Below are 24,304 nucleotides of genomic sequence, written 5' to 3'. Positions count from 1 at the left end.
GGAGGAGGAGGAGCATGCCATTCGAGAGCTAGCTCCCAAGTCAACTCCATCAAAAGCACCTCCATCTGAGAAGAAACTACCTTAATGGTATTTTAAGACATTAGTAGACTCACGGGGTCACGAACATTCCCGAGAGCAGTTTCGGAGCACGGCGGTCTCAAAGAAACTTGAAGGATGATTTTTAAGTGAGTTGCTCCTCTTCCCGTGAGCTGCTGCCCCCCCCTCTCCTCTCTCAGCCAGCCCCCTCTCCCTCTCCCTCACCCTCGCTGCCCCCCCTCCCGCTCCCCTTGCTGCTCCTCCTCTCCCTCTCTCCTCGCCAGCCCCCTCTCCCTCCTCCCTCACCCTCCCGCTCCCCTTGCTCCTCCCCGCCCTCCCTCTCCCCCACCCGCCAGCCCCCCACCCCCCTCCTCCACCCCCGCCCCCTCCCTCCTTCTCCCCCGCCCACCCTCTCCTTCCCCACCGGGCCCCTCCTCCACCCCCGCCCCCTCCCTCCTTCTCCCCCGCCCACCCTCTCCCCCCCCGCCTGCCTACCTGCCTTCCCTCTCCCCCCTGCCAGCCCCCTCGCCTGCTCTCCCACCCGCCCCCTCCCCCTCGTCCCGCGCCCTCCTTTCCTCTCCACCGCCCACCCTCTCCCTCCCCGCTAGCCCCCTCCCCCACCCTGCCCCCTCCCTTCCTAACCCGCAGCTCCCCTCCACCTCTCCCCACCCCCTCTCCCCCACCCCCCTCCTCCCCCCCCGCTGCTACCTTCCCCCGCTCTTCTACCCCCCCGCAGCCTTCCCTTGCCCCCTTCTACCCGCAGCCTACCTCCTTCTACCCCCCGCAACCTTCCCTGTCCGCCAATATCTGGGGAAACTCTTGGAAAAAATCTTCGTCCAACCACATTGCTTCATGGGTACCTCGATCACAGAACTTGGTGTAAAACTCCAGGATCCTGCGTCCTGACCCATGATTGAATTTATGAAGAAGGATCTGTTCTGGCTGCAAAACTTCAGCTTCTTCAAGAACTTCAGGTTGTTGCTCATCAGAAATCTCTAAGAGAGGAGGTCCAAAATATGGCTTCAACCAAGCTACATGAAACACATTGTGCATAGTCTAACTGTCTGGAAGGTGTAACTTCATTGAGACATCGTTGATCTTTTGAATAATAGGAAATGGTTTGACGCTCCTGAATGGCAACTTAGGGCAAATACATTATAACTCATTCCAAGCTTGTTCTCAAACATATCCATGCACAATGCAAATCATTGTCTACTGCTCCTCTACCATAACCACCACCTTGCGAGCTCTCCCTTCCCCTCCTTACCCTTATGTATCTATCATTGTCCCCATCAATGTCTTTGTCTCTCTATGTACACCTGTGTTAGTGTGTGTGTCTCTCTTAGGCGTCCTCTCTAGCCAAAGTTGCCCTCCCTTGGAGGTGCAGGAATTGACTCGCGGGTGCGCCCTCAGTAGCCCAGCTTTGCACAATGAAGACACATTCCATATCTTTCATGATGATGAATCCAATGGACATAATTTTTCAATTCATCATGCCTGGCGTGCCAATGGCTACAACCTACAGGTTAATATCTACACATGAAAGTGCAGGTTGATAGGTGGTGAGCTCTAGCTGTTAATGAAAATATTGACAATGCCCTCGAAGGAACCCACTATAGCTCTCAACGCTGTCCTCCGCACAAGACCATCATCAAAACTTTTCCTAGCCAAGAATGTCAGGAAAAGGTCGACAATTAATGAAAATTCTTCTTTTGTAGAGGGCGCAAGCTATACACTCAACAGGATGGCGTAGCTACATAAGCTTACTTGAATGCACTCATTTTTCATGCTACCCTTTCAAAGGTTGCATGCACCCATTTGATAAAGTTTGCACAAAAACATTAGGTAGCCCTGCCAATTCTAGGACCAGCTACAGCTTCTCTCCTCTATCTTCTTCACCCTACATGATGCAATCAAAAATGCATTATTGCCAATGTAGCCACTTGATTCAAGAGATCATTCGTGTTTGAGATTGAGGCCTCAGATCTTGTAGAAGGCAAATGGAGAGGTCGAGGTTGAGGGCTGAACCTCTCGCTGATACTCTCTTGGAGAAGCCATTCATGTAGGTAGTGTCTCTTCCATTCATTTGTGTCAGAGTTATCAACACATAAGACCGAAAACTACATGCAATGTTTGAGATCCAGGAGTTGATCCCTGCTCATGTGTCTAGTTTGTTGAGATTGTGCTATGTAACCTAGCCACAGTTTTTCCCATGTTAGCAGCCCGGCTCTTAAACACTTCTTCGGTGAATCTCTCTCTCTCTCTCTCTCTCTCTCTCTCTCTCTCTCTCTCTCTCTCCAAATAAATATAAATATATAAATATTAAATATATGCATATAAATGTGTAAAATATATAAATATATATGTATATATAGTTGTTTATGTCTATATATGTAATAGATATATATTTATAAATTGATTTTAAAATATATATTAATATATAAATCTACATATTTTTGCTCGTATAAATAAATATATAATTTATAATCTCTCTCTCTCTCTCCCTCTCTCCCTCTCTCTCTCTCTCTCTCTCTCTCTCTCTCTCTCTCCCTCTCCCTCTCTCTCTCTCTCTCTCTCTCTCTCTCTCCTTCACTCTTTTTCTTTCTCTTTCGCTACTCCTCTTTCTCTCTCTGCCACCCCCTTGCCTCCCTCCCTCCCTCCCTCCCTCTCTCTCTCTCTCTCTCTCTCTCTCTCTCTCTCTCTCTCTCTCTCCCCCCTTCACTCTTTCTCTTTCTCTTTCCCTACTCCTCTTTCTCTCTTTACCCCCCCCTCCCTCCCTGCCTCCCTCCCTCCCTCCCTCTCTCTCTCTCTCTCTCTCTCTCTCTCTCTACTTCACTCTTTCACTTTCTCTTTCGCTACTTCTCTTTCTCTCTCTGCCCCCCCTTCTCTCTCTCTCTCTCTCTCTCTCTCTCTCTCTCTCTCTCTCTACTTCACTCTTTCACTTTCTCTTTCGCTACTTCTCTTTCTCTCTCTGCCCCCTTCTCTTTCTCTCTCTCTCTCTCTCTCTCTCTACTTCACTCTTTCACTTTCTCTTTCGCTACTTCTCTTTCTCTCTCTGCCCCCCTTCTCTCTCTCTCTCTCTACTTCTCTCTCCCCCCTCTCTCTCTACTTCTCCTCCCCCCGTCTCTCTCTCTCTCTCTCTCTCTCTCTCTCACTCATTCACTCTCTCTCTCTCTCTCTCTCTCTCTCCTGCTCTCCCTCCCTCTCTCTCCGTCCCTCTCTCCGTCCCTCTCTCTCTCTCTCTCTCTCCCCCCCCTCTCCCTCTCTCCCTCCCTCCCTCTCTCTCTTCCCCCCCCTCCGTCTACTTCTCCCCCCCCCTCTCTCTCTCTCTCTTATCTTTTATCTCTCCCTTCCCCCCCTCTCTCTGTCTCTCTGTCTCTCTCTCCCTCTTTGTCTCTCTCTCTATATAATATATATATATATATATAATTTAACATATATAAAACATATATGCCATATATAATATAATATTATATCTCTCTCTTTCTTCCTCCTCTCTCTCTAACATATTTAGCCTCTCCTCTTGCCTCCCGCTGCGCCTCCGCCATGTGTCACAATCTGCGCCTTTGCCATGTGTCATGGTGTCACAATCCACGCGTGCCCTAGATGTGTGCCTTCACCACGTGCCCCCCTCGGCACTCAGCCCCATCTACCACATACTCTGTCTGCACTCTACCGGTCTGCGCTCTGCCCCCGTCTGCACTGTAGCCACTTTCTACGCACAGTCAGCATTTGTTAGCTCTGTCTCTGCTCGGGATCTGCCACCTCACCTCTGTCTCTGGTTCTTCACAGCTAGAGTCCAGCTCTACTGTATGCAGTGTGCTAGTTCAAACTGCCATCACGTCGCGTGACACGCCACCTCAGCATGTGCATTGGCTGTTTGTTCCCATGTACGTCCACACGCCATGTCATGCCCCATTGCGATCACATGGCTATCTATGCCAATTGGCACTCTGCGACATGCAGCTCTTTGACGACTCCAGTCTCGTGCCTTCTCCCGCCTTGTCTCGGACGACTGTTTTTGGCCCCTTTCGTGTGGCACTTTGCGAGGCATGCCATGTGGCACTCTATAGCTCGCGGCTTGCGCCCCCACGACTTCCTTCTACCCGCTACTATCGTCTATTGCCATGTGGCACTCTGTCTGCCCAAAGCACCATGTGGCACTCCCTCTGCTCGTAGCTCCTCAATTACCACTGCCCCCTTCTGCCTCCCTACCTCTGGCCATGTGGCCGCTCTCCCTCCACTCACCAGAACCTCTCCTTCTATCCCCGAGCCTCATCGTAGATGCTCTCTCCCCTGGAGCCTCTCCTCCGAACCTACATGATGCAACCTCTTTTTCCTCCAACAGTGCAGATGCCTCCACTCCTCCACTCCTTCCGAACCTCTACAATTCCTCCACCGGACCTCCCGTGAGCCTCCCTCCTCTCACGTACACGATTAGTCCCCATAAGGAATATAAGAGAAGAGAAGGAGTAGCATGACCCGTCTACGAAAATTTAGAGACAAGTTAGAGACCCACCCCACTGGGTCTCAAGGTGGGATCTTAAAATGTTTTCAAAACAAGTGAGTACAAGTACTCGTGAGCACTCCCTTCAATTGGTTCTGTCAAAAGGAAAACAATTGTCAAGATGAATGAATGATTAATTTGCAACACCTGTGATGGAAGCCCGTGTATAGGGAGTGAGTGAGTGAAAGAGAAAGAACCAAAATAGAATGGGGCTACGTGGCAAAAAATAGTGTGGGCTACTTTTTTAAGAAAAGTGTAACGATAGCGCTATCTGGAAGGCAGTGCTAATAAAATTTCAAGTTTCAAGAGCCCTCCATCTCTAAACATCAATTTGTAAGTCGAGAGTGTTGAGATTGTGCCAAAAATTTAGTATCAATCTCATTGTGGTGCTACTTAGAAAATAGAGGAAGAAAAAAGTTATTGCGACCTTTATTCCTCTAAAATGCTTGGAAGATTAATGTGTTATGCATCATGATTTAGTAGACTTTTGAATGACTCAAGTAGTAACCATGGGTTTCAAGCTTACTTTTCTATGCTATTGGATACAAGAAATTCATCATGTCTGGTGCAAAGCCATCATCCAATGGGAGAAAGAATACTAAATCGATTGGGAAGGGGGATAAGTGCTAAAAAATGGAAAATGTATTTAACATGTGTGTGTTCATTATTTGGACATACGTGAGTGAGTGCTTCTCTATGTATGTGTGCACGTGGTGTTGCTATACATGTGTCTCTATGCATGTGCATGTCTATGTTTACACGTGTGCATATGTGTGTGTGCATGCGTGTGCACAATTGTGCATGTGTTTACATGCATGGGGGACTCCTTGTTTCTATCATTTTACAGACATATGGCAAACTTAGTTCCAAATCCTACATCCTCCATCCTATTTGTGCAATTGATTGCACTTTGATCATGGAGGAGGACCTGCACTGTGAGCAAGACCATGCAGGCCATGTTGTAGCATCAAGTTTAGATCCAAGATGTGGGATTAGGCTGACAGAATGATCATAGACATAGATGGATTTGCAAGAGGTATCATGCAAGATTCTATGAGATGCTAACTAGAAAATCGTAGTTCTACTTTTATTTTCTTATGCTTTTCTCCTTTTAATATAAATTTCAACAATCTTTTGCAAAAAATAAAAAATAAAGCTCTCACCTCTTTCACATTATTTTGGTTACTTAAATTTACATACACAATTAGGATGTTCAATAATTCAAAGGAAAGAGGGAAAAATGTGTGTGTGTGTGTGTGTGTGTAGATTAAAAAGTCCCATCAATAATTAAGCCATACAATAATTCCATCAATTGGATAAAAAGTTAAAAAAGGAGAATATATAAGGAAAAAATGTTTGAGACATCTAAGTTGAAAAATGTAACAACTAGAGTTTGCAAAATTTTCCACCAAAATTAAGTATTTTTAATAATAGTGAGTTTGGCAAACACAATATTGAAAAAAGATTTCAAATCCTCAGGCTGTCTAGGTTTCGAGGTCAGGGTCCACTTACCTGTCACCATCCAAACAAACTAGGTGTAAGAACATAATAGTTACATTTGGGTAGACAAGTAATACTTATTTTTCCCAGCTTGCTATCGCTTTACCTAGGACTATAGACAACCATATGGATTCTTAGATAATTAAAAAAAGTTTAAGTTGCAAGTGGAGTAAGGAGCGAATGAGTGCATGGGATGAGACAGGATTAGAGATATGGGAGGATTAGAATGTTTGGTGTGTGGGGTGGTTAAAAAGAGAGTGTAAAGGGGATATTTCATGAGGGGTACATAAAAGAATAATTCATAGTTGGGAAAGTATACATGTGTGTGTGTGTGGGGGGGGGGCATGCGCACGTGTGTGTTTGCGTAAAGAAATAAGTGTCTGTGTGTGAGATACATAATTACATTTACTATCAAAATTGTTGTGTGTGTGTGTGTTTAGATTAAAAATTCTCATCAATAATTGAGCCATACAATTAATTCCATCTAAGTCGAAAAATGCAACTAGAGTTTGCAAAAATTGAGCCATACAATAATTGAGCCATATAATGTTTGAGACATACAATGTTTGAGACATCTAAGTTGAAAAATAATTGAGACATACAATGTTTGAGACATACAATGTTTAAGACATACATTCCATCAATAATTGAGCCATACAATGTTTGAGACATCTAAGTTGAAAAATGCAACTAGAGTTTGCAAAAATTTTGATCAAAATTAAGAATTTTTTAATAATATTTAGTTTGACAAACATAATATTGAAAAAGATGTCGAACCCTCAGGCAGTCCAGGTTTCGAGGTCACGGTCCACTTACAAAAATGTCAAATCCATCAGGTAGTCCAGGCTCCAAGGTCAGGGTCCACTTACCTAAGAGGTCACCATGACAAAGTATTGGATTGAAGTGTAGCGCGTCACGTCCAGGGCCTGAGCTTATAAGGTAGAGATCACAGCCAGTGAGAGAAGCAAGGGGGGTCATTGTTTGCTTAGGTGTAGCCATTTTTGGTGAGGTTCAGGGACTTTTCTATATATGGGTATCTTGCATGACCCATAACTTATGTATTGCTCAACAGAATTCGGTAAACTTTGTCTTCAAGTTGTAGTACACATTCTGAACATGAGAGCAAAAAATTTTGGAATGAGGATTTGGAACGAGATTGTTAAAGCATTACAAGTGCTATGTTACATGTGAATCATGCATCTTGAAGATATAGCAATTTATTCAAACACATCAAAATTTTGTTCTATACATACATGCAACCAAGTAATCATTCTAAGTACACTACATGAGCTTCTCCTCAACCCAAGGACACACCTAAATGAGATCATTATGCATGGGTTAATGGGCCTCCAATGTTGTGCTAAAGTAATGCATACCCATTTGAGGGCACGCTCCATAACTTTCTTTTGATTTGTTGAAAACCAAAACCGTTTGATATTTTGAAATCCAAACTATTGGGACTAGTGCATGGTGGTCTTAAAGCATTGATAGTTGTTGGTATTGGTATCTAGATTCACCCGAAATTGGAAGAAGTTGAAAAAGTGTAATTTGTGCATATGCAAAGATATTTTAATAAATCCAACACTATTTACAATTTTGAATTGTTTCTTTTTCCATGAACTTGCTTGCTATATGGCTCATAAGCATGCCAAAGGTCATTGCATTTAATAATACACAACATCAAACCCGTTAGCATGCCCTTTGGCCTATTTGTGTTTTGAAGCATTTTAGGCCACATTGCACTTGTTTGGGATATCCAAGTCTACTGACATGTATTGCTAGAGGGGGGAAAACCGACGCTGAAATTTCGCTACTCCCACGAATTTCAAATTTTCACACCTCCCTCCCATCAAATCTTGGAAGATTAAGTACCCGCAACTTGCCCCGCACCTCCCTCCCATCAAATCTTGGAAGATTAAGTATCTGCAACCTGCCCCCATCCTGTAAATGCCCTACAACCTCGACGTGACCTTGCGTAGACTTTGGTTTGCCATTGTCTTCTTTTGGGTAAGTTGTCTTCTATTCTTTGCTTGCCTCACTAGCTAGCTTCTCTGGGTCTATTCTGACTGATCGTAGTCACCATGGCTTGCAAGAGAAGCAGACAGAGGTTGCGAGATAGGAAAGCCAAAAAGCCAGGTCAAGGCATAAGGAACAGAGTGCAGGTTGAGGAAAGCATTGGCACGGTATCGAATCAGTAACGAAAGACACTTTTGCAACATCTGCGAAGGGAGAAACAACGAGAAGAAATAAGACTCCTTGCAGAGCAGCATCAGCAAGAAGCGGTTGCAAATGCACACATTCGATCATTGCCATCAGAGCGAAGAGCACGAGTTGTGGTGTCACGATTGGTGGGAGAATTCGAGGTAGCAACATCAGGCCATTTAGTTGATTACCAGTCTCGAGTCTTCACAAGCTTTAGCCTCCACCCTAAAGTTCATAGAGTAACAACCCTACCAACACTTCGGGAGATGCACGCCCAAGAGGCGATGCTCTCTAACTTGAAAAATAGCCTATAGAAAGTGAAAGGGGTGCACAGCTTAGATCAACTAGCTACAAAGAGGGCGACATTAGCTATGTTGGTGTTCCCTGAAACAAAGGAGAAATTGCTTGGGTGCACAATGTCGAAGATGTTGTCAATCAGAAGGACCAACATGGCTCCAGCGATTGAACGTAGAGTAGAAGCAATGCACGATCATCTCAATTCAAGAAGTCTGTGGGCTTCAACAAAATGCAAGAAAAGGAGAGACAGCCTAAGTGGAAAAGTCATTGCTACAGTGACGATGTTTTAGCACGAAAATATGAGAGTTTCTCCAAATAAAAAGGACATCTGTAAGAAGCAGACGGGATGCAAGGTGTTTGAGGAGCACATCATACACATGCTAGATACAACTCAGGTCAGTGGTACCTAAACCAGCCTGGTGGTTGTTTGTGATTGAGCTTTGGGATAGTTTACTTGTTTTATTTCTTAAACTAGGCTTGGACTAAATGTGATTGTCCTAAACCAGCCCAGTGGTTGGAACATCATGCAACCGTAGGCTAGTTCAGCTCAATCGCCAGTCATGTCATTGTCCAGAACCAGTGTGGTTGAACAGACATTAGTTGTTGTCCAACCCAGTGGCATCGTTAAGCATTTTGCAATATATTATTATTTTACTAAACCAGCCCGATGGTTGGAACATCATGCAACTGTGGCTGCTTCAACTCAATCACCAATTATGTGATTGTCCTAAACCAGCATGGTTGAATAGACATTAGTTATTGACCAGCTCGGTGGTTGAAATTATTGTGTTTCTTAGTACTTAAATTCATTAAATTTAATTTCCTGCTATTCGGGTCATATACCACTATTAAATTGTGGAATTCAGAAATGAAAAGCAATATATTGTCATTTTCTAATTGTGAAATTCAAAAATAAAAAGCAATATACTTGTTATTGTCTAATATGTGAAGTTGAGACCGCTGTCAAGCTAAACCATCCCGGTGGTTGAAACTATGACAATGTCCTAAACCATCCTGATGGTTGAAATTGTGACTATCCTAAACATGTCCTAAACCAGCCTAGTGGTTGGCTCTCCTAAACCAGCCTGGTGATTGAAATTGTGACTGTCCTAAACCAACGTGGTGGTTGAAAATTATTTTTCTTCATTATATACTTTAATTAGACTGTGTTTTGTATTCTTTTAGTAGTAGCAAAAAGGGGGCTCATTGTTCTGTTGTTCCCGCATGTTGGGTCAGCAGACGGAGTTGTATCTCAAGTTTGTGGATCAAAATCCAGACATTTCAATTGGGCAAAGGAGCTTTGAGCATTGTAAGCCTTGGTACATTAGGAAACTCAAAGACAGGAATGTTTGTTGTTGCAAAACACACATAGAATTTGACTTGGCCCGACAAACTATGAATGACCTGAGATCTGGTCGTGTTGGAGCATTGCTCCATGGGGATCGATGCCCATGCCTCCCCAATGAATGCACAGTCTTTAGGCCACCTAGATCCTCATCATGTGTTACAAGGGAGGGCAGGTTTTGTAGCCTGAGGTCTCTGTGGGAGCCAGTGGTTTGTCCAAAGGGAGACCGTGAGTGGCACAAGATTAAATGCATTCGCAACACATGCAAGCATTGCAGCTTAAAGCTGAAGAAAAAGACATTCAATGTTTGTCCAAATGAAATGAGGTAAGACAACCATGTTGCTCTAAAATGGAGGAGATTTGAAAATGTCAATGTTGAAGGATCCAATAAAAAGAGATGGCTACTTTCATATAAGAGCACCCAGCCAAGGGAGCTTATAGGTCACGTGGTTCAATTTATCCCAAAATATGCGCTTCACAATTTCATGAGCCAGCTAGCAGGATAAGTAGTTCAGGATGTGCCTTGCCAATTTTTCCTATGACACTTGTTTCTGTCATAGATTTTGCAAAAAAATTTCTTTTCAAGTACAAGAGATACAAAGTGCTCACTGGTACAACAAGTAGATAATAATTCTTGTGCATATCACATACAGTCATTTGCTTAATTCTTCCATGCCTAATGCCAATCTTCTTGCTGACTCACAGGAGTCCATGTTAGTGCAATGCACTTACCATTTCTACATTTCAGATGATAGGGAACATGACACCCTATTTGTGCAGCATGCTTTTCTACTGCATTGGGAATGGCTGAAAAAGGACAATCCCCATGCAAAAAATATAAAACAACATTGGGTGTGGTCAAATGGTGCTGCCTCTCAATTTAAATCAGCACATGGATTCTACTTCATCTCAAGGTTCAAATCCCTGACCGGTCTTGATATGATGTGGAAATTCTTTGGGTCTAGCCATGGCAAGGGTGAACATGATGGATGTGGTGTTGTTATTAAGCAAGCTCTGTTTAAACACCAACTAGCATGCCCTCAAGAAAAACTCAATGATGCACGTGATGCTGTAACATGGCTTACAACCAACCTCTCCATAAGCCCGCATTCAACATACAGTAAACAAAGCATTAAGAATACTGTAGTATGTAGAGTGTTCCATGAAGTGAAAGTGGATGAAGTGCAAGGGAGAAGTTGGCACGATTGCGAGAAAACTAAAGGAGTTTGTGGTCTGCACAACATATGGAGCTTTTCAAACAACCAACTGATTAGAATGAGAAAACTTTCTTGTTTCTGCAGTGCATGCATCATAGGGGATCATGATGATTGTGAGAACATTGCAACTGTGAGAAGACATGGGAACGAGTTCAAGTTTTCCCTCTATGGTTAGATGGAAAGACAAACAATGGAGAGACAAATGACTCGCCACAGTTTGGGGAGAGTTTCGATGACCTCACTGACTGAGGGGGAGATTCTGGGGAGAACGAGAAAGATGACCCATACTTTATGTTGCAGTGCACAAAACCTAAGTACAAGTTTGAGAAAACATTTAAGGATGATTGGGGAACAATCTATGAGAAGTGGGATGTAGTAGTCGGGGCTTTTTGCTACAAAAAAACATCCAAGAGAGGCCACAATTATGAACTGCTACATAAGAATCCACAAACATGTATTAAGTTCCAGATGCAACCTACAACGAAAGAAGGGCAAGAGTGTCTTCAAATTGGATTTAGACATGCATGAGCACATCTTGGGGTGTCTTGGAGTGGTGGACGAGGACGACTGAGATAGTACTAAGAAAATGTATGGTCTCATTCTAGGGAAACAATATGTCCACTTGTCCTACAAAATGGAATTTGTATTGAGACTACTATTTTTAGTATATCCCAAATAACCACCGTGCTGGTTTTCTTAAATTGTTTTTGTAAATCCCAAACGGTAAAACCTATGCTTGTTTTTAGTATATCCCAACAACCACTGCGCTAGTTTCCCATAACAAATCCACACATCCTACAAATCCATTCATCTTGTAATAATAGAAGCGAACCACCATGCTGGTGGTGGTTGTTCATATCCTAGTGCAAACCAACCACCGCGCTAGCAATAACTTATCCTGTACTACTACCATGCTATCCCTACACTACTGCCATGCTATCCTAAAATTTGTTGCATAGTGCTATACTAAAACAAAGTGCCCAAGTTTAGACTGTTTATCATTTTGTTAACCGTCAGATTTCATCCCATGCTTGCTTTTAGTATATCCCAACAACCACCATGTTGCTTTCCCATAACGAATGCATTCATCTTGTAATAATAGAGACAAACCACCACGTTGGTGGCTGTTCATATTCTAGTGCAACCAACCACTGCACTGGCGATAACTTATTCTGCACTAATCCTACACTACTACCATGCTATCCCTACACTACTGCCATGCTATCCTAAAATTTGTTGCACAGTGCTAGTGCCCTTTAGACTAGTTATAGTTAACCATCATATTTGAACCACCGGGCTACTTAAAACATTTAAGTACTAACATGGAAGTAGGTCGATACAAAATCAAGTATTACAAGCACCATGAGAATATCCACAAGTTCAAGAAATGTCTCCACAAAATTTTTATTATTTCAAAACACGACGACATTTTGCTTTTTCAAGGAAATTCTAGACTCCCAACTATCTTATCAACCTCTCTATAGCAAGCATCTCTCAGTTCTTGAGGCCCGTCTGCTGCACAATGGCAAACCTCTTCACACACTCGGATTACACACTGGTTGCTTGACTCTGCCGACTTATATGCCCATATTAACTCCTCCTTTCGCTAGGGGTCCTCTTCATCTTGGTCTTTGCAGTCTATACATCTTCGCACCTCTATCATGTCCTGCCAAAAGAAACCTACATCATGAGCTTGACAACAAGAGCCAGGGAAATTAATATTCACCATCTATGCGGACTCTAAGTTATACACCCACCACCAAATTTTTCTCCTTCTTCTCCAAGTTTGTTTTCATGAGGATTTCATCCAACATCGTTTTGAGATAGAACAAAAGCATTCCAAAGTCTTTTGGGTATGCCATAGATTCATAGTGGGTGGATCAGTGTACAGAGTTTGGATCGGTGTACAGAGTTTTGGGGCTAGATTTCGTAATGGGCTCTTAGTTGTATCTGCACTGCACTTAAATAGGGAGAGAGTTCATTGAGCCCGACCTTCTCATTCTTCAGTCTCATGTTAGTTGTCTAATCTAAATCTTTTGTCTCACATTAGTTGTCGAATCGAAATCTTTCGTCTCACATTGGTTGTCTGATCGAAATCTTTCGTCTCACATTAGTTCACTAATCGAAATCTTTCAGTCTCACATTAGTGATCTAATTGAAATCTTTCATCTCACATTACTTGTCAAATTGAAATCTTTCATCTCATTATTATCACCACACTGGCATGGATCAAAGGACACTATCTAGTCACATAGCTGAGAAAACATTGCCCAAGTAAACTCTGGAGAAGATTAACAATTCAATAGATTACACACAGATTACATAGATTACAATCTCAAACACTCCTTTACTTCATATTACATTTCAAGGACTGCTTGTTGACCTCGATGATTGCAGGCTCGGCCCTCCTTGCTCCTTTCCAGAATGGGGCTAGTTCCTTCCTGCAGGGGCCCGACCCTTCCCTTCATGCCGCTTCCTCTTTCCTTGATTTGAGCTTCCTGGTTGTAAGCTCGACCCTTCTTGCTCCTTTCCTGAAGGGGGCCGGTTCCTCCCTTCAGGCTTCTTTTCCTCGTAGTCAGGTCTTGGCCTTCTTCAATTTGAGCTCCTTGTCTTTAAGATCTTTTGCCCAAATGGCAAATTGAGCTATATCATCTAATTTCTTATCGTAGATAGTTATAGCAGGCAAGCACATTTGATCTGTCCATGACCTGGGCAATGGCAAATGGCATTCTCTATATAGCTAGATTTTGTATGCACAAACACTCCAAAGCAAAAAACGTGCATAGGGTGGTAGCATGCAGGCCATCGGATACAACAGTCATCTATGACGAAGGTATGGCAGACCATGCATTTCGGACCCTGCTGCATAGCAAGATAGGCATCCGATTTAACTTTTGTGACCGTCATACCACAGTCTTGCTCTGTACATGATGAAGTTGCTTCTTGATTCCTTCCTCCCTCATCCTAAGGCTGTGGATGTTCTCTTTCATCTCCTCCACTTTTTGCTCACTCTGTCTAATAGCTTCATCTGAATACCTCAGCATCTATTGAAGCTGTGCAAATTGCTAAAAAACATCTTCATGGGCAGTTTCCAAGACTTCCACTCTAGTTTGGAAATCTCACAGGACAACGGACTACTTTTCATAATTGTTGAAAGCCATGGCAAGCTCGTGCAAAAATCTATCCTGATCTTCTTGCAGGGTCTTGTAGCTTGCTCTTTGGACTTCCAACAATGTTTTGAAAAAATAACCCTCACCGTGGCTACTGCAAATTGCTCCACCGCTGTGGCTTGAACTTGCTCCACCATGGTGGTTGGAACTTGCTCCACTGTGGCTACTCTCTGCATCCTTCGTAGCCTGGGGAGCTGCTTGTTGTCTTCTCCACCCCGGGTGCTCTCTATCCCATCCTTCCTAGCCTTGAAGCTCTCTCGTAGTTCCTGCATCAACTTTCTGATTTATGCATTCTCCCTTTTTAGCTCCTCCATCATCTGGTCTTTTTCAATGTTCAATGTGTTCTGCATGTTGTAGAGCCATTTGTAAAGACCCTCCTTTTCGACTCTCTGATCTTCAAGGTTCTTTCGCATCTTTTCTAGCTCCTTGTCTGCCATGTCCCATCATTTCTCACTTCTTCAAGCCTATCTCAGAGATCCTTCATGAGCTTCTCTGCTTCTTCTCATCTATGCCTTTCCATGTCGACCAATTTTATAGCGGCCTTAGCTTGCTCTTGTGCCTGCAAGGCCCTCGCTTATGCCTCCTCTACCTTGGCTTCTACACCTTCCCTGAGACTTTTCTCAAGTTGCGCTGCCTTTGCTGCATCGGTGGCTTTCTCTTGTAGAGAAAAGTCACCTTCTGAGACATCTGCTTCTCATATTGCTCAAAAATCCCTTTGAGGGTAGATGCCATCGAGTGCATTGCAACTCTAGCAAACTGAGATGATAATTGGGATTTGCCATCTATGCAATTCGTCAGGTCAGCTAACACGCTCTTGGAGATCGCCCTCGAGAAAGATACATCACGTCCTTTCAGTTGGGCTACTACTGCTTGAACTTGCCAGAACTTGCAGGTTCCTCTCGTATCAGGAAAGAAGTGAATGGTCTTCTTCATCACATCTTGGAGGTCTGTTGGCAAGCTTGAAATCTTGACTCCACCATCTTTACTAATTTGAGCATTGGGATATACGTGTAGAATATCCTGTCTCTTCCACTTCTTCTTGAAAAAGTGTGCTTGCAAACTACCTCCCAAAATTCCTAGAGCATTTTCAATCATGCTTTCATTGATGGTAATCTTCTAACCTTAACAGACTAGTTGCCCCTCCTTCACGTTTACCTCCTGCACCATCCTAGTGAAGTTTTGGAGAGCATCTGAATTGGGCTTTTGAGGAGTGAGAGAGGAGCTACGATTTCAAGATCAGGGGAGGAGAGGCTCTTGCACTGTGCTATAGAGGGGGAGGAAAGATTGTGTGAGGAGCTGCAGGGTCCATTACAAGAGGGGATAGAAGGTGCAGGAAGAGTGCAAGGGAGAGGGATAGAAGATGATATAGTGAAGGAAATGGAATAGTCGAGGCTTGAATTTGCAATCCGATTGCAAGGGAGAAAGAAATGGTCGAGAGGGATAGAAGATGAAGCAGTGAAGGAAATGGAATAGTGGAGGCTTGAGATTGCAAGGGAGAACGAAACGTTCGAGAGGGATAGAAGAGGAAATAGTTAGGGAATGGAATAGCGGTTTGTAGCCCAACTACACTGTTAAGGTGAGAGCCACCACGGTGGTTGTAGCCCGACTACTGTCAAGGTGAAAGCCATTATGGTGGTTGGCCTGAATTTTGAATAATTCAAGGCGGCAATACTGACTTGCATGGTAATGATTGATTAGAGGTGGTGGCATGTAAGATTCCCACCCATGTCTGTGGTGGTAGCTAAGACGGGTGGCAGCTAATTACCAGCCACCGCAGTGGCCCGCAATTACTCAACTTCCAGTTACCACTACCGGGCTTGTATGCATGATTACTATGAGTGCAATAAATTATGGTAATGAGGGATTAGATGTGATTAGGCTTCATGATTTACTTTTGTGGGAATTACTGCTCGATGGTGGTGGTTGTCATCAGCCACGTCTGTCGTGGCTATGATTTCACTGTGCCATCGCTCACCCACTACCGTGCTTTAGCTTGCATGATCACCACCACACTTTAGCATGCATGATCACTACGAGTGCAGTAAAAGTTACCGGTCACTGGGCTCACATGCTTAGTAGAGAATTAGAGTGCATGATTAGACATGGTAATGAGAATTACTACCTAGTGGTGGGGTGGCTCTCATCAGCCATGTCTGTCGTGGCTACGATTCCACTGTGCCATCGCTCACCCACCATTTTAGCATGCGTGATCGCTACGAGTGTAGTAAAAATTACCAGTTTGCATGCTCAGTAGAGAACTAGAGTGCATGGTAATGAGTGATTAGACATGGTAATGAGAATTACTGCACGGTGGTGGTGGCTCTCATCAACCACGTCTATCGTGGCTACGATTCCATCATGCTACCGCTTACCCACCATTTTAGCATGCATAATCACTTTATAATATATATAAGATCTATGGCATTTGGCATTTTACTACATTGCTGTGATCTGCCCATGCTCTGCTACTTTGCCCCACACCCCTCCTCTAGCTCTTTTTCACCCCTGCTCTACAAGGACTTAAATACTAGGAAAGAAGGACTACAATTTCCTTAGTTTATGACCAAAATAGCACTAAAATAACTCCAACGACCCCACCATTGTGGTTGCATGGAGATACATCTAGAAAAATATAATTAAACTACAATTGATGATATGGCCCTTGAGGGGTCCCCTCTAGGGGCAAGGGCCATATCGAAGTGCATTATACAATATCTAGGATGCGACTGGACAGAAATGGCATGTCAATATGGCCCTTGCTCCTAAAGGGGAACCCTCAAGGGCTATATCGTCAATTGCATTTTGCTTGGTTACACAACGAAATACATTTTCCTTGGTACACAAATATATAACTCCAAGAACTAGCACAGTAGCTTTCATAGATCTCCTTCTATTTGCCAATGCGCTAGTCATCATAGACCTCCTCCTGTAATATGTAAAAATAGGTAACGAAGCTATAACTCCAAGAACCAACGTGGTGGTGTCTCCAAGACAACCTTGAATTCTAGGCAATGACAGGTGGTCAGGCTAGAGACTGCACTGAGGCGATGCTCAGAATGATAGATTGTGTCTCATTATTATAACAAAAACTAGTGCGGTGATCTCTCTAAGCCAACCTATGATTTGCATGAGTTGCGGACAAAGAAGCGGCAAAAGGTTGCATGATGACAAGTGGTCAGGCTAGAGACTACGTTGCGACGGTGTTCAGAATGATAGATTGCGTCTAATTATTACAACAAGAACCAGCGTAGTGGTCTCTCCAAGCCAATCTTCAATTTTAATGATCTCCATGGGTGCCTGCCCAGTGACAGGCAAAGCTGCAGCAAAAGGCTACGCGATGATAAGTGATCAAGCGATGTAGGCCAGAGACTGTGCTACATGAAGCAGTGCAGAGATGCGATGTGTCGAGCTATGCGGTGTTGTGAACAAATAGATTACGTCTCATTATTACGCCAGTGCGCCTTCATGACATCGAGAAAATTTTCACTGGCGAGAGTACGAGTCCACGCAAAATTCAAATATTCACCTCGCATCGTCGCCCCAAAATGGCCTCGAAAATAGTTTCGTGATTGGGTACACCCAAGCAAACGTTGACCTAGGAGGTGTAGAGAGTAAGGATGTCGAGAGAGCTTAGGTGTCAAAATGAAAAAATAATGCCAATAGTAATTGCATAAACCACTTCTGCAAAATAGATATAAAAGTTAGTAAAAATAAGGCGGATCACAAAATGACTAGGGATTATCCATGCTAAAGAATTATTCAATGTATGTGAATTAAATGTATGGCACTAGCCTGACCAAAGGCTAGTTGGAAAATCAAAGTGTGTGTTTAGATTAAAAAGTCCCATCAATAATTGAGCCATACAATAATTCCATCAATTGGATAAAAAGAAAAAAAAGGGGAATATATAAGGAAACAATCTTTGAGACATCTAAATTGAAAAATGCAACAACTAGAGTTTGCAAAATTTTCTACCAAAATTAAGTATTTTTAATAATATTGAGTTTGACAAACACAATATTGAAAAAAGATGTCGAATCCTCAAGCAGTCCAGGTTTCGAGGTCAGGGTTCACTTACTTGCCACCATTCAAACAAACTAGGTGTAAGAACATCATAACTGTTACATTAGGGTAGACAAGTAATGCCTATTTTTCTCGGCTTGTTATCGCTTTACCTAAGAATATAGACAACCATGTGGATTCTTAGATAATTTTAAAAAAAAGTTTAAGACATAAGTGGAGTAAGGAGAGAGTAAGGAGAGAATGAGTGCATGGGTTGAGAAGGGATTGAAGGAGGTATGGGAGGATTAGTGGGAGCCTTAGTGTGTGTAGGGTGGTTTAAAAGAGAATAAAGGGGAGATTTCATGAGAGGTACATAAAAGAATAATTCACAGTTGGGAAAGTATGCATGTGTGTGTGTGTGAGATACATTTGCTGATCAAAATTGTGTGTGTCTGTAAGCTCGAGTGCACACCTTAAGGAATGATTGTGGTATTTCCTTTAAAAAATGTGGCTAGCTTTTATTTATTGAGGAAAATCCTCCCGATGCCATTTCCCTTAGAACCTAAAATGGATGGCTTTTTGGGCAGCTCCAAATGCAGAAAATTAAGCCGCTTCAATACGATAATTCTCCTCTTTCTTTCTGCACATTGCACAAGATGAAAGAATAATGGAGGAGCTAGCGATCGTCTTCTCTCCATTCTTGTTGTTGATCTCTCTTTTGATCAGAAGAAGATGCGCACACGCTGCTGATATTTGAATTGTAACGGATAGCGTTGATCGAATTTGCTTCCAGATTAATGTTGTTAATTGAAGTAAAACATTTCAATCCGATACAGATTGCCTGTCTGTTTTTCTCTGATCAGACGGACTAGAGACGAGAGCTCGTTGATCCCAACAAGCCTCCTGGTCTTGGAATCCAACAAGATGCAAATCTACGAGGTTTCCAGCGGCGACTCTGCTGCCAGCGACATCAGCACTCAGTGTCCACAGATTCAAAAACTCGAAAAATTGGTGTTGGAAGTCGAGCAGACGGCTCCCATGATCAGTCCTGAAACAGTGCAGAATCTGAGAAGCCTCTTGCCTTCCTTCCCCGCTCAACTGAATGAGGATCAAAGATTTCGCCTTTGGAAGCTCAGCTACGATATTTGGAACACTTGCGTTGGGATGCTGAACACAGGTCAAGAGATCGATGAAGAGCACGCTAAGCTGCGTCACTTTGCAAGCGACTTGCTGGTGGTCGCGGGAAGCATTGGAGCAGTGCGCTCTAATTTGCTGAAGATGGCCATGTTCTACCACAGAACAGGCACCATATGGCACAAGAATATTGCAAATTATGGCATGGCAGCTATATGCTACGAGAAGGCAACAGAACTCGGCAACAAGGCTAGGGATCATCCGCTAGGAAAGGTTTCCGAGGCTGAAAGAAAGGAGGAAGAGGAGTTCTTGTTTGACTTGCATGTGGCCAGAGCTAGAACGGCGTGGGAGCTTTCTCAGAAAGCCCTTGCTTGTAGCCTCTTAGGCAGAGCACGAAGCATGCTGCAGGCTTCCTCTCCACCCGAACAACATGAGCGATTGGCTGAGGAATACCTGCATTATGGTAAATTGCTGCTTGCGAAATCTGATAAGCCATCGCATGCTGAGTCGATCAACTATATGGAGCAAGCTTTTGAGATCTGCTCGGAAGGATTGTCGGACAGAATGGATGAAGCAGGAGCGCGGAGGGAGGCGGGGACTAAGGAAGAAGGACCTTTGAACGACCTGAAGATCAGGATATTGCGCTATCTAGCGGCTGGCCATTTGCAGAACGACAACTTCGAGAGCGTATTGAAGTGTGTCGGGATCCTGAAGGGAGGTCCGGAGCATGCGAGTACGCAGTTCCTGGCGTTGAAGGCTTTCGTTGGCTTGAAACGCTTCGAGGAAGCCGAGAAGGAGGCCTACATTTTGGTAGCGCACAGAAATACGCCAGTGGAAGTGTCTGCCGGGGCGATCGATGTGCTGATCGAGAACTCCGGGCATGAGCACGGCCTGGAGGCAGTGAAGAAAGCCTTCTTCCTCGCGAATTCGCGGTTTCCGTCCAGCAAGGAGCTCATCCTGCGCGTGCAGGAGAAGCTCTTGACGCAACCCCTTGATCAGCACTCAAAGAAGAGGGTGGAAACGGCCTTGAGCATTGCGCTAGACGAGAAGATTGTCGCTGCGATGAAATCACGCGACTCCTTGCAGCAGCGAGACGAGCATTGCGCAAAGGTGGAAGAATGCTTATACGCCTTGCTATGGAACAGGTACGCGAAGACTTGCCTTCATGCGTCTTCCCGATCACAGCCTTCGATTCAGGCTTGCTTTCTCATCAGCGACAGAATAAGCAAATTCGGACAATATAGACGAACATCTGTAATCCCTAGTTCTGAATCTGTGTTCTGAACAGATATCTTCTTTCAGTAGTTTGATCCTTCTGAATAGTTTGACAAGCGCTTTGACATCGCTTGAATCTATCCACGGAAAATCTCTGTTCGGCAGTGGATCGGAGTTCTTTCACGCTAAGGAGTACACCGCCAGCATCCACCTGTTTGAAGCAGCACTCATGTACCTTCCTTCCGACCAGACCAGCATTGCACAACGTCGAGCCAAGAACCTCCGTGTGCTCTGCATTTGTCATCTGGCACTCGGTCAATACGATCGGGCCTCTGACTACATAGATGAAGCAGAGAAGGTGCGTTTGCATTACGGGACTCTGAAAGAGCATTGATCTGTTGCTGCGTATCTGTGTTCACAGCTTTTGCATGACCTTTCAGCTGACGTTCATGATCCCATTCTTGCTCTGGCAGCTGGAACTCAACATCGCTTGCGCCTTTTTGAAGGTTTCTCCTTTCCCAAACCTAAATTACCCCTTTTTCTGATCGTGCCAGTTCAGGCTTACCTTCGGACTAGTGCTAAATCTGTGCAAAATCGCTTTCCTCTCACCCCCGAACGCACTTTGTAAATTCGTTTGTCCAGTTCAAAGTTTGCCTGCAGACGAACGATGAAGATGGTGCTGCCAGGCAAGTAGAAAAGATGTTCAAATGCCCCGATTTCGAAGCAGATTTTTTGACACTGGCCTCCCACGAGGCCATATCGTGCAAAAGTATCAAAGTGGCCATTGGTGCGTTGTCACGTTTGCTAGAGCTGTATTCGTCTGCAAGGCTTGCAGGTGGCACAAAGGAAGTTGTGATCGTGAGGAACATCATATTACTTTCGAGCCAAGACTTAAACGATCCGGCAGCCACTATCAAATACTTCAAGCTTGCACGAAGTCACCTTGCCGAAATGGGATCTGAGCGGTTTTTTGGTTCTGGAAGCATGGGCGAGAAGGAAGCTCAGTGGTTTGCAGGCTCTTCATGGAATCAGGGTTTAGGCTTAGCCAAGACTCAAGAGTGGGGTCTTTGTGGAGAATTCTTTCTGTGTGCCGCGGATTTTTATGAATGTCTTCCCGATACGCTAGAAAATCTCAGGATGAGAAGAACATCCATGCTGCTGGCCGTCGCTGCAATGCTGGAATCACACAAAGAAGAGGAGACGCATATTCTCAGAGAGGCTGCAAAGTATTTGGATAAGTGTCGCAAGGTAGCTGAGCGTTTCATCGTTTCATCTCAGCCACGATTTCATCGTAGTTTATCTAATGCACAGGCTTTCTGAACTATCAGGCACGAATCAAGACTTCGTTCCTAAAATCTTCCCGAATCTCATTCTGTTTTCCAGGTACACGAAACTCTGAGGTCGAAAGCACATTTTGCCGCAGATACCGACCGCAACACAGACATATACCTAAACCTGTTATCATTTGAAGTGAAAGGCAAGACCAAAGATCACCAGGCGCAATTGGAAATCGTATATCATTGTGGCACTTTGCCAGGGTTTCAACCCAAATTCTTCTTCACCATGGCGTGGAACGCCTGCGAAGGGGCTGATTTCCAAAATGCGGAGGTGGCGATGGCTGCTTTTCACGCAGGATTGAACATGACCTTAGCCTCGGCATCGCCTGATTACGCATTGGTAGCTGCTACCATAAGGAAACTGATAGCTCTTGCAGACTGTGTAAGCCGAGATGGGCTCAAGGCACTAAGCCTGTACAAACAGGCGGAACAGATACTCCTGGGCCTCAACAACGGCGTGTATCCGAAGGAAGAAATTCAATGGCTGGTATCCACAGCCTGGAATCGAGCAGCTCTGCATGTGAGATTTTCGAGATTTGCAATGGCGGCGAAGTGGATGAACATTGCCTTAGATTTGCTGAAACATGCACCATTTATGGAGTCGCACAGACCCGCAATGTTGGAGAACCTGGACTCAGTTTTGAAAGCTAAAGCGGATGATGATCCTGCACCTATGGAACAATAGATACATCGCTTGCTCTGCGTCTACTAGGTATGCGCTATCTTCCACACACACATCTCTGCTCACTTTCTGAATACAAGTTTTACACTCTCATTTCTTCTATTCATTTCCCTCAGTCACTTGCCAAACTTTTGTAACCTTATAATGATAAAGCTCATGCTTTTGGATGTAATACAGAAAGCAAAAAACTTCTTAAAGGGAGTTAGGATATTAAAAGTCAATTTTTGTAGGATGATCTCCATAAATGGCACACAAATTAGTCAAATTTACAAGTGGAAATTCACAAATCCTCCACTATAGCACTACCTCTTAGGAATGCTAACAAAGCTTGATCTTTGCACTTCCTATGACCAAGGTTTAGATAAAAGGAGCCTCAACTTATCATTTAACCTCTTAAAATTTTCATTTTGCTAGTCTAATTGACATTTGTTCGAATTTTACACATTTTCGTTATGGGTTAGTTATATTCCCATTCAATATGTGATTCGGATTTCGAATTTGCCACTTTGATTACCATTTTACAGGAAACCAACCGTTACCATTTTTTTTTTCCCCTTGAATACATGATATAACTTTCTCTATGTTTTGATTTGAGATATTGCTTTATCCACGGAAAGATTTCGAAGGACAAAGTGCAATGACATGATAAGATCATCGATCTCATTCATGTCATGTCACGGAGTAAGATTTATTGGGGTGTTGGCTAGATGATGGGCATAGTGGGCTTAGGTTCAACACAAACTAAGATTTGTTGGGGCCTTGGCTGGCATAATGGGCTTAGGTTCAAGTCAGTCTATGGAGTTTGCAAGCTTATGGTTTTGAAGTGTATTCACAAATGCTCAATTTCGCTCATGCTCAGATCATTCATGTTACACTGTCCACAATGATAGGGGTCAAACATAACACAAGGCTCAAAGGATTTGCACCTCCATTAGAGCATGTTGTCCTTCAATCGCCCCACCAAGGAAAGAATCAGGGGCTAATGTCTCGTTAATGTTAGCTTGATTGGTGAATTTATCAAATTTAATAAATTCACCCAAAAATAATTGTGGGCTAATATCTAGACCTTCAAATTTGATAGGCTCACCTTAATGTTTGTAACTCTACATTGGTGAAAGATTCATCCAATGACCTATACTTCTATATTAACTAAGAAGCCCACTTATTTTTACTCTATTAGGCATTGAGAGATTTTTAGAATCTCTCAGATACCATTAAAAGGCAATGCAAGGATGTTGGAGGGAATAGGTTTTGGGATGGGCCCGTGATTGCTTGCCCCATTGCTTGCAAATGCCTCCTCTTGCTTGTTTGATAGATGATGAGAATAGGCTCTTACAACCTCAATTGCTTGAAAGTGGGCTAGGGCAAAGATGATAGGGAAAACAAGGTGGTAAATACCACTATAGCCCCCTACTAGAGGGAGAAGAAATTGGAGCAATTGAGGGTGTCAATTTCATGGATCAAGGGAGGGGGAAGACAAGAAGAGAGTAGGAAAAGGTAATCCAAATTGTGTTCTAATTCAAAATAGAAGGTAGAATGGGCAAAAAATAGTAGACTAAGTGGGCTTGACTTTCAAATAAATTGAAAAATGGGTGTTGACAATAGCATAATCCCTTAGACCTTGGCAAGGTCAAAAGGGAAAGAAAAAGATTATGTGCAT

At 43.6% G+C, this 24,304-nt stretch overlaps 1 protein-coding gene across 1 annotated transcript; it reads left to right on the top strand.

The window, feature by feature from the left end:
* The first annotated feature begins 19,200 nt into the window (after positions 1-19,200).
* ATSPO22 (Tetratricopeptide repeat (TPR)-like superfamily protein) lies at positions 19,201-22,693 on the top strand. Its single transcript, XM_087398203.1, is given in 5 exon segments — positions 19,201-20,555; positions 20,791-21,025; positions 21,066-21,131; positions 21,268-21,873; positions 22,009-22,693. Coding segments are annotated over 5 exon segments (2,901 nt in total). The 3' UTR covers positions 22,648-22,693.
* The last annotated feature ends 1,611 nt before the right edge of the window (positions 22,694-24,304 follow it).

This window comes from Dipteris shenzhenensis, chromosome 2 (assembly GCF_047967505.1).
Source record: "Dipteris shenzhenensis isolate YYH24624 ecotype China chromosome 2, Dip_SZ_1.0, whole genome shotgun sequence".
NCBI lineage: Eukaryota > Viridiplantae > Streptophyta > Polypodiopsida > Gleicheniales > Dipteridaceae > Dipteris > Dipteris shenzhenensis.
Note: the sequence above shows the minus strand (reverse complement) of the source record. Positions and strands in the feature narration are given on the sequence as shown.